The following is a 19,356-nucleotide window of genomic DNA, read 5'->3' as shown; positions in this document are numbered from 1 at the left end:
GAGGAATACACATTTAAAAGCCAAAAAACCAAACAAAACTCTCCGAATGCCTTGTACAGAAACCAAAGCAACCAGTCTCAGTGTCATTAAAGACTTGATGTTAGACACCTCTGGATTCATCTGTTGGCAACAACGTGGAGAATACCTGGTCGAGCAAGCCAACCAGCAGAACCGGGAGACTGGAGTACAGCACGTTGTACAGCGTGATGAACCAGTCCTCATAGGCTGTCTGCAAGAAGAGGAAGAATTTCAGTGGTTAATGATTTCTTTTTGATTACACCTTTTCCTTCCCATTCCTGAGAAAATCCACACGTGCTCTTGCCTGTCTCAGTGTCCACCCAAAGGGCGGGCAGCACCTCAGCTCACAGCTCTGCTGGAACTGGTTTTAGCCTGTGTGAAGCTGTCCCACCCCTTACAAACCTGGAACACTATCAAAACGAGCCCCTCACTCTGCTTTATAGCTGTGCTTGTGACTGTGATGAGACTTGGGCATCTCACGTGCAAGTCTGGCAGCCCTGGTTTCTTTTCATGTTTTTTTTGCTCTGTCCTAGGCATCCACAGTTTCCATGCCAGCAAATGGGTCCATGTCCGGGACCAGGGCCCTGCCCCTCCATGCTGGCCCCAGCAGACACCTCCCTGCCTCCTGGCTGTGCCCGTGGAGGTGCAGCTGAACTCTTAACACCCTGTCAGCACTCGGGGAATGTCAAACGCTGTCAGTTATAAGCAGCACATCTCGAGCCACTGTAGCCAGCAGTTCCAGATAAACAACGCTGGGTTTGGTTTCTTAGCGATACATACGTGCACTCTCTCACTTCACCTAGAACTATCTCAAGTACTAGGGTGAGGAAAGGTTTTCCCAGATCACCACCTCTTCCTCCCCGTGCAATCCTGATACTGACTTCAGTGTTTTGAAATCCTAACCAACTGCTTAGCTTGCCACTAACTATCTTCACAGTTACCAGCTATTCTCCTGCAGAAGTTATTGATGGTAACTGCAGGTTCCCATCACTCCCCAGGTTAAGCCTTTGCTATTCTGCACTGACAAAAAAGATCTGCTTGTTAATATTACACAGGCAAACGCCTTCTTACCTGGGCAGAAAAGCCATTAAAGAATGAATACCAGATGTGGACTAGCGTGAAAGCAAAGTTTTTGTAGAAGAAATATCTTAAAAACTTGCACATCCTAATGTAAGACCATCGTCCGTGGACCAGCAGCAGTCGTTGCAGGTAGCGGAACTGCCCGAAGGCGTAGTCGCTTGACATGACGGCCTGCATCCCCTCCTGGCCGCTGATTCCAACTCCAATGTGGGCAGCTAAGTCAGTGAGACAAACACCACACACCGTGTTGAACACAGGAGAGGAACGACACGACCAAATCTACTGGTTCCTATTCTCTGCTTCAGGTTCTTCTGCCCCGTTTTGTTTCTGTACGGCACAAAGGCCACGTTAAAGACCAACACGCCGGCACACGGGCCCTTCCTTGCCCCTTAGCTACTGCTCCCATCCCCACCATCGCCTGGATTCTCTCTCAGTGCTTGTTCCCTCGGAACGGACACTGGGAAATCTGACCAAGGGAGAACTAAGTGATGAGACAGAGCAAGCAAACCCCTGAATGCACTGGCCAGGCAGTTTACAAACACGCTCGCAACAGAAACCACACCCCAGCGGTTTCTTTCCCGGTGGCATTTCAGAGGAAGCGGTTCCAGGGGCACTAGTTGCAAACAGCAGGGCTGAGCCTCCAAGCAAGGGGCAGCTGAACTATTGCTTCACTCTTTGTTACGCTGCAGTAACCCACAACACGGTAACAGACGTGATTCAAGTCCCTTCTCAGGAAAAAACTAAAATGTATCAGCGAAAACCACTAACCATTTCATAAAGGGCTTCCTCAAAAAGGGAAAGCACGGGCATGGAAGCTAACAAAACCCGAGCGATGTTAGCGTGGGGACTGACACAGGCGGCAGAGTCTTCTGAACAAAGAGTAACAGTGAAGAGACTGCAGAAGAACGCCCAGAAGAGATCTTTCCTACCGAGAGAAGTTTTACAGCTGCCTTACTTTTAATCATGTTTACATCATTGGCACCGTCCCCAATAGCCAGAGTAATGGCTTTCTTGTATTTCTTCACAAGGTCGACCACCATGGCCTTCTGCTTCGGCGTCACTCGGCAGCAGATCACAGCCCGGCACTCGCAGGCCAGATCAACAAAGTTCTTCTGCTGCTGTTCTTTGTAAGCCTCAGCCCTCCTTCTCTTCTCAGATTGCTTTTTCTTCTCTTCTGCTGTTCTAGGGAATTTCAGTTTAAGTTTCTTTTTCTTCTTCTTCTTCTCTAGCAGGATTTCATTCTGTGTAACAAGAAATATATTGTGTTCCCTTCTACACTATTTCAGGCACCGCCTGTACAACACACAACTTCATTATGCTCCCACTGCCCAATTACAGCATTTTCATAAAATGCTCGTGCAGAGGAGTGAACAAAGAGCTACGGAAACAACGGAAAGAATGTACCTGATGGGATTAACAAAGCAAAATTCTTGTATTTAGCGTCACAGCACTTCTTGCAGAGTTCAGAGGAATATTTCTTCCGATGGGAATGAATTCACATGTGAAAACATTCTGGCATTTAAACTCCCCTCTGTCCTCTTTCCCCATCTCCTGAGAGAAGCCCGACCACACCCAGCACTCGTGGAAGTGCCCTATAAATACTGGGGTTAGCTGGGGGGCACTTCAGCTGGCGTGGGGGGTAACCGAGACCTGCAATTTTATCTGCTGCTCCTGCTAGATTACCCTGAGGTGTCCCCAGCCTGTTCCCAAGCTTCATACACTGATGTAGATTTTTTTAACACAAAATAAAGCTTGAGGGCTGAAACACTGAAACGTGGCAGAGGGTTGGTCTTTAGTCTTTCACCAGACTTCCTCCTTTACAGGTGTCTGTAAGAGCAGCCTGCCAACAGCGTGTGCAGTAGTCACTGGATTACTGCCACTCACCTCTCTGCTAAAAGCTCTTTTCTGCTTTCTAAGCTCCTGTCAGAGCACTGTATGGCAGGACAGAGCAGGAAACCTGTCTTTTGCTTCTACCCTTTCACTCCCATCTCTCATTTCAAGCAGGATTTCTGGGCCTGAGGTGAAGCCGTGCATCTTGTAATGCCAGCAGTCATCTCTTCCTCAGTTTTTTTTTCCATTAGACTGGAATCCCCACGAAGAATAAATACTCTGAAGATCAGACTGTGCTTTTGCAGGGGCTTGGCTTTACTTTGATGGCAGCTACCAGGGTGATTTGAAAGGCCTAAGGCATTCCTTATTTTACTGAGTGCTCTTTTCAACCTCCAAAACCAAAAAATATGAGACAGATGTGTTCAGCTGGCAGTACAACGGCCAAGACCAATGAACAGAGTCCTCAGTGAAAGACACTGTGACTCAGTGGTACCCCCAAAGTCTCAAACACATGGGAGAAGATCTTTTGTACATACCAGCCAGGAGCCAGTGATGATTAAAGCACGATCTCTACTGCCCTGGAAGAAGGGCTCATTCATTTTTAGAGAGGAGTGGGTACTTGATCCAGCTCTGTTCTTCTGGTTTTCCAACCTGGTTTGAAGGAGAGCACTGGAAAGAGAGGTGGATACTATTATGGAAAATCAAGGATCAGTTTTAAGCTAGATCAGCCCCAGCCTGAAAATCTGCAAGAAAGAAATGCAATATATGCTGCAAGGACTTTTTTTGGCCATATATTAATTGATGTTCTAAGCAGTGCTCGAACAACAGTGAAAAGAGGATCACACTGGTTTGCAAATAAGGGAAATATTAGAAAAACAAGTCAGGAATAGTTGTGACACTGTTACAAGGCCCTAGTTCTTCTCCTGGTCCCACGTCTTTTTCCTTGTGTCTAACCATTTTGAGAAATTCATTACGAATACCTTGGGTCAACTCTGGTTTCATAGCACAGCTCTGTACCGTGTCCAGGAGGATGGGACAGGGTGAAAGACCAGCTGGGGTGAGTTCAGGGACAGGTAGTGAGAGCAAAACCTGGCAACTGCTCAAGATTTGGGCTAGGGAGAGGCCTGCAGGGAGGCTCCAGACTCGTCTGAACTACAGGACAAATGTAATGTCTACAGCTGTTGACCAAGAACGTATAAACTCCTGCAAACAGGATGTTGCCACCTTTACCCACAATTAAGAGGTTGTCTTGCAAAATTGCTGTAAAAAGCAAACAAACAGACAATGTACCAGTGAACAACTGCCAAGCAACACTATTCGGTCACTGAAGAGTCACTGTGGGATAAACCAATCTTACTGCTGGGTTAATTTTAAAAATGGAACGCTTAATTCCCACAAAAGAAATCCTTCGGGCTTTTCACTTGCCTGGTATCTTCTCCATAGCAGATTGTTGTTTCTTCTGTTAAGAGTTCACAAGAAAATCCAATATTTTCAGCAGTTTCTACAATTAAAAAAAAATATAAGAAAGGACTTACTTAAAGTTGTGCCACGAGTAACTGCTGGGAGCAGCCAGCAGTACCTGAAGTCCTTAAGGACGGCCACTCACCCACCGAATGCCATCTGTGGAACTGACTTAACAAAACGTGTTGTCTGACTGCAGACTAGCAACTACCAGAACAACAGCCAATCTGTCTCTGTCGGCAGCGCTTGTGATTATTTGAAAAGTACATTTTTTGCTGTAAAAAGACAAGTTTTGGTCCTTGCCCTCAGAGCCAAGCAAGCCTGGGGTTATGAGCAAGTTGTCCTACACTTGCTTTGGGAAAAGCAGGAGCTGGGTATTTCCCTACAGGAGATGGACACAACATCAGTCATCTAGGCTCATCTGCTGGAGGAGCTGAACTTACACAGAAGTCCAGCCAGTAACTCTAGACTGGGAACAGCTGGGATGAAACTCTGCATGTTGCAGAAACTCCTCCAGTTTTGATTTCAATGGATTTGCATACTAAGCTTTTCTGGAAGCACGTGCTTTATTTCTAGTCTGCATTTGTCCCGGTTTCTCTCCGAGCCCTTACCCTGTTTTTACTGGCTCTTTGGCTGTAAGTAAACCCACCTTTTTTGTCACCAGTAAGCACCCAGATTTTAATGTCTGCTTTTGAAAGTCTGGAAATGGTTTCTGGAACTCCATCCTGTAGTTTGTCTTCAATAGCTGTCGCACCAAGCAGCTGGAAGGTATCAGAAATACAGCTTTTAGTAGGATAAACATACACAGAAAACTGACTCATTTTCAGTAGAGAATTAAAACTACTCTGGACATGTGTTCATGCCAGGGTACAGCTCAAGCTAAGAATTCAGTAAAGACAAACTCTTGCATGTAGAAGTGACCACACTGCAATATATACGTCCTATATACTTCCCCTCATTCTATTAAACTCTAAAACTTGGTGTAGCTCTAAAGCCAATAAAATACTGAAAAGATCTAAATTAAAATGTTATAATAAACAAGGATAACTTATTTTCAAAAAGATATTTCTTCTTATATAAGAATAAAAGCACACTAAAAATTTAAAGCGTGACTTACAATCAAGTTTTTTTCTATTTCCTCATATACTTTGTCCAGAGCTTCATCACGATTAGTTGTAGCTACACTGGCCTCTGCAAACTTTTTATTCCATGCTTCAAATTCATCATGACTGATGTCCCTGTAGCACAGGCAGAGCGTCCTAAGAGTTTCATTTGCAAAAATCTGTAAAATAATTAAAAACACCACATTCACAAAACAAAACCCTTCGTTTGCAATCCAAACATAAGAGTTAAGATCACAAGCATTTGGTAAATCTGATAAAACAAATCTGACTGTGCAGTTAGTCCTGGGTATTTCAGAAATGCCAAAAACTCCATTACAGCTGACAAGGCAGTTTGAGCTGAAAGACTGAAGAGGTGACAAATAGAAGAGAGTGTAGTAGTCTGGAATACTGTAATTATGAAGAAAAATCATGTCAACAACATTTAAGTTGACTTCTCATGAAAAGTCAATGAATGCATTTTTAAGAACATGCATGAAAATTTATATTGCTTTGATTACTTCTCAGGTTTGGGAGGACTCGTAAAACTAATTACAGGTCTGCATTTGTCTTAATATCTTAGGAAAAGGAGATTAATAGAATTAGATTATCATAAAAAATACAAACATACATCTAGCGCTTCTTCTGTAGCTTCTCTCTTTAGATTCCTTGGGTGCAACCGTTCATAGATTACTGTGTCAGCCCCTTTACAATACAGCCTGATATTTCCACCTGATTCTTTTACTGTGGAGTAAAATAGGAGAGAGGGGACAAAATGTTAAGAGTACATTTAAATAACGGAATAGTTTCAGATCAGATTTTTCAGTCTACTGCTGTTAAGTACCAAAACTACAAGGTCATCTTTCTTTTTCATCATCTCTGTTATTATTCAGTTAAGCAACTTGGTTGAGAAGTGCATTTCCTCTTCTCTCTCATGACAGGAGAGGTTATTTAAACTCCCAAGGATTATGTTGCTGATAATGGTTTGTATAGGATTAACATCTCAGTTGCCCACAGGAGCTGGGCAGAGATATTTGCTAGAGATACAATGCACTGTAACTATGGCCTTCAAAAATGACAGATCTCTAACTGATTCTAGACTGACTCCTTTAAAGATAAAATGAAAACTAAAGAGCTATTTAAACCTCAATTGACAATCCCAGTATTGCCATAGCTAGAGGAACGTACAACTTGTCTGTTTTCTGAGGAAAAAGGGGAATAAATCATCTTTGCAGCATTTCTTCAAGCTTCTAAAGAGACCCGAGATGGCCAGCAGCAGAGGCCACGTCTGGACACCAGGACTGTCCAGCAGACACATTTGCACCTAATTACAGAGCCTCTCGTTTGCTATCCAGAGCTTTGGGGATTAAAATCTATCCTAGGACTGCGTGTCACACAGCCCTAATTCTTGACTTCAACTCCCCTTGCAGGTACTTCTTCACCTACGAAATACCAGCGACCTTTGCTATGAAGGTGGGTGGCGACCAGCTTACCAATGACAGACATCCGCTTTCTGTCGCTGTTGAAATCCAAGATAGCGAGGACGTCGTAAGTTCTTTCAATCCCCATTTCACTTATAGTGATAGTGTTTTGCGTTCGGGAAAGAAAAACATAGCCAAAGTTTCTGGCTGCTGTAACCAGGGCCCCTTCGTCTGGGGAAGCTGCTTGGTAATTGAGCTGACCTGTAAGGTGGGAGGAGGAGAGAGCCAGGACGCGCCTGGGCATTACAGGGGCACTCAATTCACCCCCCTTGTTTAGAGGGCTTGAGCTGGACGTGCCAGTCCTGCCCCTTTCTGAGGCGGGGTCTCCTACACCACGGCAGCACCCGAGAGCAGTGCACACAGAGGAGAAGGACCATCATCACCCCCCTTTGGGTTACACGTGCTTTCCAAACAGGACACGTCCCTGAACCTCTTCCCTCCAGGTATAAAGCAACAACTGTAACGTCTCAAAACCATTACAACTGAAATACCTCAATTTCTCAACACATTCACTTATGCATTTTCAAAGGAAGCTCCAGAAGCAGCTCAGCCACAGACACCAATACAGTGTAGTGGAAACAACCCCAGAAACATCAGGAGGAGTAAGGAAGGACAGGAGCCTGCCAGCTCCACAGAGACCTCGCCAAGGTGGGAGCAGAGCAGGATTACTCTTCAATGTTCTAGCTGAATCTTCCAACCTTATTTTCCACTTTCATGAATTCTTCAATAGTCACTCACCTCTGAATTTAGTTTCTCTCAGAGTTTTGTTATTCATTTTGCTTATTTGCTGCCAATACTCTTAGGACAGACATCCATGATGTGTATACATATCTGTGGGGCTGTGAGTCAAGGAGGAAGAGCGCGAAACCCTCGTGCTGAAAACACTCCTTTTTCCACACTGAGAACAAGTTTCCAAAGATGTTTGTACTTCCACATATGTAGGTGGAACCAGAGACGTTGCTAGTGTCATTATCACTGTATTGTTATGCTTTTGAGATTTTAAAGATGTATTTGAACAGAGAGAACACCCATAACATGAAAACACAAGACTGTATAAACTGTTCCCCCACCTCTCTAAATCTGTTGTTTAAGGTGCATGTTTGTCACAGCTGCAACTGTCATAAAGACAGTCCTCCTTCCATAAAGGCTCAGATAAACTCAGCACAGGGAACAGCATCAGCTCTTGCTTTTGTTTAATTTAAAAGAGAAGCCTAACACTCCTCCTCACTTCTGGGATCAGCGTTAGTTTTGGGCCTCTCCCTTGTGCAACTGGATTTGAATTATTCTTTCCATTTACATGAGAAAAAAAAAAAACAAACCAAAAAAAATACTCACCATCAGAAGTGTCAACCATGACTGTGTGACAAATGGCAAGCAGGAAAAAGAACTTTTGAATTTCTGGCTCCTTTCCAGACTTTATTTGCTCTATCAGATAGTGATCGTAGAACGAGAACTTTCCGTCTGCGTACTCGTTCCAGCTGAAATCCACTTGCTGCTCAGGAAAGAGACAGTCTGAGTTATTTCACGTGCAACTGCTTTGTGCCCACCTGCATCTCTTCACACCCTGGCAGGGGAAGGTTCTACGGGCCGCAGGGACTTCAGGGCCACACTGGACCCACCTACCTCTGGGTGGCTCTGAAGCTGCCCTGCTCCATCCCGGCACTCTCCTGCAACACAAGGAGACACAGCACAGAAAAAACAAAGTTTTTACAACTCGTTCACAAATTTAAAAAAGATCTATGGAGTATCTACCACACTAGAGTAGCTCAGATTTAAAAAAAAAAGCAAATTCATTCATAGCCCCAGTACCTTTGTATACTAGTGACACCAAGGCAAATATAAGAAAAAAAAGCACACGATGGAATTGTTATAAAATATCCCTGCTGGCCTAACACAGCTCTCGCTGTCGGAAAGTCCTCACCTCTCTCCAGAGGTAGGATGTTTAAAAGCACATGGCATCAGCACGCTGTGTTCTTGTTCTGTGAACTGACCAAACAATCGTTTTGGAGCTGATATGCTGCATGTTTATTTTTTATAATTAACTGACACCAAAATGGAAAACAGCTGTTCTTAATACTTTTTTTTTATTTATTTCGAGATTAATTTTGTCCCTGAAGCGTTTCTACCAAAATTTCTACCAAAGCATTCATAAATTACTCATTTCTGACTTTTCTGCTGGGAATTTCCACTCAAGTCCATCGATTTCCACTTTTTAAAGGGGAAAACAGTGGGAAAACACCAAGAGTTCAATCTTACTAGAGCTTTACTCAAAGCTAGGGCTAAATTGTGGGAGTTCAGCTGAAACTAGGACTCGTAAGCACCTGATGTCAAACCAGCATTAATTCCTCCTCGGTCGTCCAGGCTGGCCAGCAGCTGCCCGCTGCGCTTGCAGGGACTGGCAGCATCTCCCCTCCGTGCCCCCAGCACAGGGTTTTGCTACAGGGCGCAGCAGCACGGCACAGACTTACCGTATCTTTGGCCATTTATGCAACATTTTTTAAACGTCATGATGTTCTGCGTCAGCGTTCCCGTCTTGTCAGAGAAGATGTAGTGGATCTGCCCCAGCTGCTCGTTCAGCGTGGTGGTTCTGGCCTTCGCAGGCGTGTCCTTCTCGGGGTAATACATCTGCAGGTCCCAGTTGATAAAGTAGCTTTGGCCCAGACGAATCACTTCAACGCTGAGGGAAAGAAAATGAATGTTGTCACTCCCAACTCCATCTCGTATTTCAAAATAACGACATATGATCAGATGCAGGGGACTGTGACTCTGTCTGAGGACCCGGATGGCTCAGACAGCCCCCCAGGAGCTCAAGGCAAAGCAGTGACATTTCCCAGCACCTCAGAGCACCATCACCCAGCCCAGGGCACTCCAACTGATGCTGCACCACAAGCTCAGCTCCAACCCGCCGCAGGAACAGCGGAAAAGCCTCTATGGCTTTACCAAGCCCGAAGCGCCAGTGGTGCTGCTCCCGTAACAAACAGAAATCCCGCCTGGGAATGGCATTTTAAATACAATTTGTAGAAGAGTGGGTAGGAGGCTGGATGACTTCAAGTATGTTACAGACAGGTTTGTCAAGGGCAAAATTATTCATACTGCGTGGAGCAGTAAGGCCGCTCTTTTGAGAATAAATCTGGAAAATATGATTTTTCTATTTTAATTTTACTTTCAAGTAGTTTCCTTCATGCACTGTGACTGCAGAGTTAGACTGAGAGATTAAAGTCTCTCAGCCTCACTTTAAAAAGTCTCCAATTTTGTCGGAGATGACTACTTGGGAGAATTTTTTCCTTACTTAAGGTATAGAGCAGCTATCCTACATACTGTAAGGAAAGCTTGATATCTTTAAATTCTGAGTCAAAGATCCCCAAGTGATGATTTTATATGAAAGGAATACAGATCACTTTCTTGTAAAATCTCAGTGAAAAGGGTGAGTGTATCCAATGTCTTTTCAGTAAGACAGAGAATTAACGTGCTTTCCCATCCAGTGTGAAGCTGCATTTGTTATCACCGATGGGAAATTACGTCCATTCACCATTAATCCCTAAGTTAAGCAATTCAACCTTATTACCAGTTGAGCTATTAAAGGCCGAGGTATTTACCTACCTCACATAGAGGGAAATGGGAACCATGGTGTTCAGGACAATGATATACCCCCAGAAGTTGAGGAAGCCACGATATGGAGGGCTGAAGTCTGCTGCATCATAGAGGTACCAAGACAAGTTGCCGATCTGCTGCTCCCAGTACGTGTGTCCGATGGCGAGGCCGGCCGACAGCAGGATGAGCACAACAAAAATCTACAGGGTACAGAGAGAGGCTGCTCACACCTCAGAAACTCCTCCTCAAATCCCAAATCTCCACATTCAAAATAAAGTATTACGTGTATTTGTCAGTAAGAAGGGGAGCAAGCCTTTCCCCAAAAAGGGTCTCTTCAAATAATCCGGGTTGTGATTTCAGTCTGCTCCCCGGGCACCGGTTTTGTGTTTGCAGGTTCATTTAAGTAGGCAACCAACAGGGTACACGCACGTGCTCGGAGCAGGGGCCGCAGCCGTGAGGGGTGGGTGCCTCTGCCTGCCCCCGTCCCTGCCCCAGGGAGTGCCCTCAGCGGAGCCAGCGGGTGTCCCGCACACACGCCCCGCGGGTGCCGAACCTGCCAGGCTGGAGCCGCACCTGCAGACAAGCCGAAGCACCTGAAACACCTGAAGCACTTTCCTGCCTCGTGAAGGCTGCCCTACACCTGCAGTTTAGGGTCACAGATTCCACCAACCGCGAGGCACCTTTCTGGATTCCATCCTAGTTCACCCCAACTCATCGGGCCAAAACAAAGTGGAAACTTACTTATTACACCACAAGGAAAAAAAAACCAAGTTTCCTAAATTTGCATTCACTCTATTCCCTTAAAAATGAACTCAAACATCTGAATTTTAAACAAAAAGGCTTACAGTATAAACCATGTAATTCATAAGGGAGTCAATTTTTGTCCTTTTAAATCTTGTCTTTCCACTATTTTTCATTATTTTTGTATCAGCACCTAAAAGTAAAGAAAAAAAAAAAGGAAAGATACAATATGCAACGTATTGTAAATGCTAGTATTACTATTTTACAAAACTGGGACATAAAACATAGTCGTTTATAAGATAAAGATGTCATTTCACTCTGCAGGGCATGCTTTTAGTCAGTAAATATCACACACCTTCAATTCATAAATACCTGCAAATATGACCACTCCATGGCAGAAATCTGTATTTCTGATTTTACATCCACGTAATAAAATCTTATCAGCATCCAGGGAATAACTCATGTTTCTCCAGAACAACGTTCCTGCAAACTTATCCAGTCGGTTGTTAGGTTCTTCACACTCAATCAGACCTAAAAAATTTGGAGGAGGAGACGTTTAATATACAACAGTGCACTGATTTGTATCCACCACAGAAGCAGTTTGACTTCATGAGGTTGTTTTTCTTGAGAAAGCAAGTGTTTTGGATAAATGATTTCTCTGAAATTTATGGAGTACAAACACTCAGGGCTATTTTAAATACAGTATCTTAGGGTGGCATTTTGCCTTCCCGACTGAAGTAGCAGAACAATCCATTTCTGCACCAAGACCAGCACGCGCAGCGTTTACTGCCAAAGGGGGCACTTTCTGTTCCCCTTCTCACACTTCTCAGCTCTACCACAGGCATGCCCAGAAGAGCGAGCGTGCAGCTCGCCCTGCCCCGCAGCCCTCGGCTGCTGACCCCTGAGGGGGGAACCCGCTGGGACACGCTGTGACCGACAGAGGTGGCTGCCAGGCTGTATGGGTGCCCGACCTACGGCTGCAAGAGTGACCCTCTGCTTTCACTCCTGGGCTGGGCCCTGTTCCCGCTGCCTGCTGTATGACTGCTTGCTTCCATCCCCTCAGCTGAGCTCATCCTAAAACTTTGGTTCATGCTGCACTTACTGTTATGGAAATTCCACTTCAGACATAAAAAAACCCTGTAAATCTCAGCTGCCGATGGCCACAGGGGGCACAGAGTGGCCGTTTCAGGCCCAAACACTGCCGTTCTCATCGGGACCAGTGCACGTGTGAGGAAGAGTAAAACTACAGGCACAGGCCACTGAAACACTTCCATGGTCACAGGCAGTTGTGGCCGACAGACCTCCTGAACCAGAGCCGACAGCTCCGGGGGCAGCCTCTCCTTCCACAGCAGTTTGCTCGAGACCTTCACTGAAAGCACAGACTTTTTACAGCCACAAAATCTTTTAGCAAACTGTGAATTTTATCTCAACTATGTATTGCGTGAAAAAGCATCTCCCTTCTGTTTTATTCTGAATGTGTCAGTTGCTCGCTTCACCTTGTGCTCCTCCTTTCTCACACCGCAGGAAACCAGGAACAGTCCCTAGTTGCTTACCTCTCCACATCACTCGGTTGTAAGTATTCTGTCTTTTTTTTTTTTTTAAAGCATTTGCAATTTTAGGATGGCTAAAAAGTCAGCTTGAGATAAAACTCTGTGTCAGATCTCAGAAAGAGAAGGGATTCCTGCCCTTCAAGTTTCCACAACATGCACAGAAAGCTGGATCGTAACAATAGATGTCAAAAGGACAATAGAAGATATTTTCCAGATCCAATCCCAACAGCAGACTTCTTTAACAGTAGTAAGGGGCCCCATGCCCTCCTTCGTGGCAAAGGCCTCGCCATCAGACAGGCTATATTCTGCTCAGCAGCACAATTTCCTTGTGCAATTTGCTTACGCTGCTTCGGGACAAAAGCCAGGAAGCCGCCAGCTCCAGAATCACAAGCACCACGGGCAACACTTCCATCCCACCCACAGTTTATTTACTTGTAGCATGAACAGCTTGAGCAACACCTAATCCTTGTGAGGACACAACAGTACAAACCGTTAAACTCTGCCATCGCACTTTCTTCTTGAAGGTATCTGTGTGTGACCTCAAGAGCCATCTTGAATTTTAAGTTAGTCTCCCTAAGAAGAAAGGATAAAAAGGTCATTTAATAAAACATGGATACAGGAAAGGAGTTTGAACAAAATTAAGGAAATCTGCCCCAGGTACCAAGCTCCTACTTGGAAGCAAAGCCACATGCACACGTGGCTACAAAGCAATCAGGCACCGTGTGACTACCTCTTACACTGGCCGCTCTTCTTCACGAGAGAAATCTTACCCCTTTACCTCTGCTCACAGGTCAGGGAAGCTTCTGACAATCACTGTTTCACTAATGGAATAACTCGGTTTGAAGTAATGGTTATCTGAAAGCAGTACTGAGTAACTGGTACTGTTAGAAGCTCCAACAGGGAACAAAACTTTCACAACACAACAGACCCTCGCTCTGAGCGATGTTATAAATTATCAGTTTTAAGATTACTAAAGGCTGAGTGAGGAATACACTGCTCATTCCGAAAAACTAGCATTTCACCTCATTAGGTGAAGCCCATCTCATGACAGGCTTTTCTAGAGGAATTCAGCACCAGCTCTCCTGACAACACGAACTAAAACATTTACAAAGCAACGTGACAGAGACAGTAAGATTTACACTATTTAAGCAGTTTCTCTGGAAAACTTCCACAGAAAAATATCTTTTTGTATCCCCGCTCTGACAGGGAATAAGAGAAGTTTAAAATAATAGAAAAGTCCAGACTGGAAGAGAGCTCTGGTACCAACAGTCCAACCTCCTGCTGGAAGCGGGACCGCGGGTGAGGTTACCCAGGGCCCCGTCAAGCCAAGCCTTGACTGCTTCCAGTGAGAGAAACTCCACCACTGCTCTGGGCAAGGGTAAAAAATCAGCCACTATGAAAACAATTGTTCTTGAATACAGACAGAATTGTCCCCGGAGCTACTTGTATCCATGGCTTCTCGCCCTGTCAATGTGCCCCCCTGTGAAGGGGGCATCTCCTCTGTAACTACCTTTGAGGTACTGGAAGACTGATTAAATCACCCTTCTCCTCTCCAGGCTGGATAAACCCAAGTCCTTCACCCTTTCTTCCTACGTCATGTTCTCCAACCCCCCAGACATCTCTGTGGCACTCCAGTGGATCCTTTAATGAGGGAATCACAAACTGGACACAGCTTTCCAGACGTGGTTTAACAAGTGACAAGTAGAGTCCAAAGTACACACATCTTGCTCTTTTACCAGAAAGCCAAAATTAAAGCCAAGAAATCCTTCAATAGCGCCCCTTACCCATCTAGTTCAGCTGTCTCTACATAGCAGAGACTGTTTGGTTCTGAGCTGGATAGCAGCAAAATATCAGCCTAGAAAAACAAATAAATAAGCATCAAATAAATCCAAGTCAAGATTCATACAGAACTCTGTAGAAACATGAAACAAGTATATCTAAAGCACTTACAGGAACGAAAGTGTTTTTCTTCAGACGAATGATATCACCAACTTTAATATCTTTCCATTTTGTGTTCTTGAACCTAATATCAAGATAGTTTAATAATTATTACTGTTTAATCTAGAACACTATGCACTCTATAAATCTTGAAATGCTGAGCTTTCCTTAGTACAAAAGCATTACACTTTGGTAAGGTATGCTTTCTGGTTTTGGAAACTGCAATTTCGTTGAGGGTCTGTAACTTAGAAGTTAACTTGCCTCTTCTCTTCCATCTTCAGCTACATATGAACTTCTGCCTTTCTCTCCAAATAAGTTGCTCTTAGCACAGACTTAGTGCCACAGAATTAAGTTTAAATTACTCCTTTGGGCACTTCTCTTCCATTTCCAATCAGGTTTTCACATAGACAGTAGAGAACATAAAGCTGAACTTTCTCTATCATCTGTAGTTTAAGATCTGTGATGAAATTTAGTAACAAGGCAACAAATATTACTTACAAAGTTAAGAAGGGAACAGTACAAACCTTCCATCCCTGATGACTTCGCATGTCCTATTATTAACCTCGTTGTCCATCCTGTGACGAGCCTGAAAACCAGGAGTAGAGAATGTACTCCCTACTGTGTATCACAATTAAAGAAATAAACTACACTGTTTTCTTTTGCTTTTCATATTAACAAAACATGTTTCTTACAATGTCATCCACTAGGTCTTTGACAGCAGTTATCCCCAGCACCAAGAGTAAGGGCACCAGTGTTGTATACCATGACAGGGTAGTTATTTGGGGAATCGACTGCAAAAGACAAACAAAATCAGTTCAGTACAGGATCATCAATCAAGCTCAATTCAGAGACATTTCATAGTGATCTGACTATAACTTAAGAAAGAAAACCAGCACTGCAGAGAGAGAATTTTAAAGCAGGTGTGAAGATGAACAAAGCTCTCGGGGGAGAGTTTGCCTGTGCTGCCCTACTTGCGCATCGGTTTCTGTAACAGCTGTAGCTGCTCCTCTCTCCTGTTGGCGCTTCTGATCCGTGAGTGGAACTTAAGGCATTGTGTTTTACAAAGGAAACAGCCTTCCCCCACAAAATTCATGAACTAGCTCATCCTAGCTACTACAAAGCTAGGGTAGGGTTGTTCCAGATTTCTGCCAAGATGGGCCCAGTTTCTGCAGCAGTTCAGATACATCACTTACAAAGTGCCCTGCAGTTTCCCGACAGGACAGCACTGAACTGTGCCATAAGTATTCCTCCGCTCGGTATTCACTTTACAGTTAGTATTCTCTCTCTGCCTTTCTTACCTGCAAAATGAGAAGAACAAGGAAATAGAAGTTGGCTGCTCTTTTAAACTGTTCCAACAGATTCAGTGGTAAAAAAGTGATAGGGTTGTACTTGTATGTCTTAATTGCATTTCCCTGTTGAAGAAAGCCAAACGTCATTCACAACAGCAGATTCTTCTTATATTACAGATGTACAATGCATATTTTTTAAGCATTTTACTGGTGAAATCTTCCTTATGAACTTTGTTAGAGTTGGACCTTTCCTCAACAGTTTAACATGGGTCACAGTCTCAACATAACAAGGAAAAAAAAGGCCTGTTTGGCTGAATTAACATACTCCAATTAACATACTTCAGACCGAGGCTTTTGCTACCCCCAGGACTACAGGGCACCGGGCAGCCGCAGCCGGGCAGGTCACCACCTCTGCCAGGGAAATACACCCTGCAGGTAGCACTGCCAGAGCACAGGGAAGGGGAGGGAGCTTCAGCGCCCTCCTCCTCCTGGGCAGTCTTCTCTGTAAAGCCTTCCGACATGAATTGCTAAATACATGACATCTTTAATAGGAATGTAATTGGTCTCGGGCAAACTACAAATCATGAATCCTGATACAAAGGATTTAACTAGACTTATTCAGGAGGGACAATGTCAGATCCAGCAAAGGTCAACTCTCAGGAGTGCCAGTCCCTACCTAGTCCAACACGACAGATTTCCATTTGAATAGCTCCAGGGCAGCAGTTTTACTGTGAACTGTTCATCCTCAGGCATGAGATAACGCAAACCGCCCCGTCTGCAAGGCAGGTACCTCAGCAGGTACCACCGATGAAGCCAGACAGTGCACAGCCTCTGTCACTTACTGCTCTGAAAAGTGGGAAATTTAAGGACAGGGGAAGAAAAAAAAAAACCCAACCTTTTGTCTTATTAAATGAGATAAAAATGTCTCCTGTATCAAAATCAGGTGGATTCAGAATGACATTGTTTAAACAAGTAGACATTTCCAAACGTCTATTTTTGAGACTGTCCTGGTCTAGCTTAATCAGGATATTGCTTAATACTACACTAAGAGTTCTGATATGAAAGACAACACCTGTGCAGACGTTTGCAACAGCCGCAGCTGAGCAGATAAAATCGGAATTTGGACTGACAACACCTGGCTTCTCAGGATCTCTCTCATCTTAAACGAGTCTCTCCATACCTTGATTTTCCATTCACAAACCCAAAAGCAGTTCTTCACCTTTGATGGAAATCCTAAGGAAGTGTTAATTGTGGCTTTTACACTAATCAGGAGTGGTTGCAAAGATCTTACTGAGATTAAGGAAGTATTCACCCTACCGAGTACTATTAGCACATAGTTGAGATAAAGAAAACTTACTGCATATTTGCTTTTTTTGAAGCACAGAAATACAGTTCTCTTAAACTGGGGCTGTTGGTAGAAGCATTCATCATTTGCTTTAACTTGCCAGCTGCAGTCTGGAAGAGAAAAGGCAAAATGGGTCAATAACTGATTGTTATAAACATGAGGGAACAAATCTGCCAGTTTCAGGTTTTCTCTCAAATGCCATCTCTTAAAGGTACTTCCAACTGAAACAAGACTGGTCCCTGCTTTTTAATGCATAGTCTAAAAAAAAAAAAGTTTTCAATAAGTTTCCAGGCTGTTATTAACAATGAAAATATAATCTGAGGTAGGAAGAAGTGGTGATTAATAATTTGGAAGTCCTATGAGAAACTGAAAATCTCTCAGAGTAACATTTAATCATGCTGAATTCCCTTCTTTCCTCTCTTTGGGTTTGCTTTTATCACACCTGTGAAGCACTCAGCACCCAAAACAGGGTTTCTCAGTCTCTCTAGAAATGGTCCACTCAACTTCTGAAAACAATTATTTCATATGACCATACTGTGGAATGGTTTTCATTTACAACCATAAAAAAAAAAAAGTAAAAATCTGAAGTGCTCAATTCTTCAGCCATCAGTTTTGTTTGACTGCTTGAAAACTCAGGAATATAAATTGCATTTTGGAGCAAAATTTAACAAAAGTAAACAAGAGATGTCTGCAACAGATTTCTGCAGTTTTGGACTACAAACTGATAAAACAGCTTGCAAAGCAGCTCAGCAATCTTGCCTCCTGTCACCTTCGGTATTTAGCATTTAAAACCTGACTTGACATACAGCCTCCCTAAGGAAAGGGTTTCTAGAGGGCTTGCTAACAAACCATCCACCTCCACCTTAGGGTCCTGATCATTAATTTAAGTCCTACAGAGCCCATGTGGGACATGCCTAGCTTTTGGCTGACCACTGCTTACTGCCAGAAAGCCTCCTGCTGTCAGGTTACTGTCCGTGCCCCCTTTCCCTCCAGGATCCTCCAGACGCCTTTCCTGCCCCCAGCCTGTGTCACCCCCAGCCCTGTTCACCCTGCCACCCCCACCCAAGCAGTCCCTCTGCTCGCTCCGAGGTGCCCCTGTGAGTCAGTTCTGCTGGCTGGGAAGGATGAGGCAGACACGGGTTTGAAATTCAGCTTTCCTGACTCATCAGCCAAGCATCCCCCGCTTTTCTCCACAGCAGGGTAATCGTCCTCGATGGGTGCTCTCTTCGGTTTCCCTGGATTCCGTGACCCAAGTGCACCCACGCTGCAGAGCGGGGACGGTGAAACCCGCGGGCAGAGGCGTGGGCTGGGGACCCGCGGGCTGGGGACCCGCGGGGAGGCTGCTGCAGGGGCCACAGTCACCTCTGGTAAGGCCGACTCCAGCCTAAACACTCAAATCCAGACACAAAGCCCTTTTTCTCCCCTCCAACACATAAAGCAAGTTCTCCTCTGATGTATCTGGGATCTTCCCTGCGACCATACAACTTTCATTTCCACTGGCTGCAAGCTGAGAAGATAGCAGAGAAATATTTATCTTGCCGTAACACTTATATTTAAGACTGCATAAATGAAAACATACAGCAGATGGTGAAGATACACTGTGCGTCCTCGTCAGGGCTTACACAGAAGTGCTGCGAGTCACAGGGCTGCAGCTGCCTTACATATAATTCACCAAACAATCACTGGAGGACTGGGCTTTGGTTTGAAAGACGACAAGCATTACTGAAGAGCATGAATTGAGAAAGTTATTAATGACAGGACTGCAGAAAATTGTAAACGTGTCTACAAGAACATTTCTTCACCACCTTGCAGTGCTGAGAAAACCTCGGCACCCTAGATGGAAAATGGGCAAATTTGGTCTTAAATAAAACCTGCAGGTAGGAAACTACCCAAATCACTTTAAACTGCTTAAAAGTGGTATTATCACCTAAT

The 19,356-nt window shown here is 44.3% G+C and overlaps 1 protein-coding gene across 1 annotated transcript in view; it reads right to left on the bottom strand.

Moving 5' to 3' along the window:
• Window positions 1-19,356, bottom strand: part of ATP8B1 (ATPase phospholipid transporting 8B1) — a 39,635-nt gene that overhangs the window by 4,802 nt on the left and 15,477 nt on the right. Inside the window, exons 5-26 of the mRNA XM_074932192.1 lie at window positions 17,437-17,534; window positions 16,089-16,202; window positions 15,483-15,581; window positions 15,315-15,376; window positions 14,803-14,875; window positions 14,637-14,707; window positions 13,343-13,425; window positions 11,675-11,833; window positions 11,407-11,495; window positions 10,571-10,761; window positions 9,439-9,647; window positions 8,594-8,637; window positions 8,306-8,462; window positions 6,983-7,171; window positions 6,121-6,233; window positions 5,507-5,671; window positions 5,039-5,150; window positions 4,354-4,429; window positions 3,465-3,597; window positions 2,054-2,339; window positions 1,090-1,313; window positions 146-229 (exon numbers count right to left, since the gene is read on the bottom strand). Of these exons, the coding sequence (XP_074788293.1) occupies window positions 146-229; window positions 1,090-1,313; window positions 2,054-2,339; window positions 3,465-3,597; window positions 4,354-4,429; window positions 5,039-5,150; window positions 5,507-5,671; window positions 6,121-6,233; window positions 6,983-7,171; window positions 8,306-8,462; window positions 8,594-8,637; window positions 9,439-9,647; window positions 10,571-10,761; window positions 11,407-11,495; window positions 11,675-11,833; window positions 13,343-13,425; window positions 14,637-14,707; window positions 14,803-14,875; window positions 15,315-15,376; window positions 15,483-15,581; window positions 16,089-16,202; window positions 17,437-17,534 (2,831 nt within the window). The remainder of the gene's footprint in view (window positions 1-145; window positions 230-1,089; window positions 1,314-2,053; window positions 2,340-3,464; window positions 3,598-4,353; window positions 4,430-5,038; window positions 5,151-5,506; window positions 5,672-6,120; window positions 6,234-6,982; window positions 7,172-8,305; window positions 8,463-8,593; window positions 8,638-9,438; window positions 9,648-10,570; window positions 10,762-11,406; window positions 11,496-11,674; window positions 11,834-13,342; window positions 13,426-14,636; window positions 14,708-14,802; window positions 14,876-15,314; window positions 15,377-15,482; window positions 15,582-16,088; window positions 16,203-17,436; window positions 17,535-19,356) is intronic.

The sequence above is a fragment of the Athene noctua genome, chromosome Z (assembly GCF_965140245.1).
Source record: "Athene noctua chromosome Z, bAthNoc1.hap1.1, whole genome shotgun sequence".
NCBI lineage: Eukaryota > Metazoa > Chordata > Aves > Strigiformes > Strigidae > Athene > Athene noctua.
Note: the sequence above shows the minus strand (reverse complement) of the source record. Positions and strands in the feature narration are given on the sequence as shown.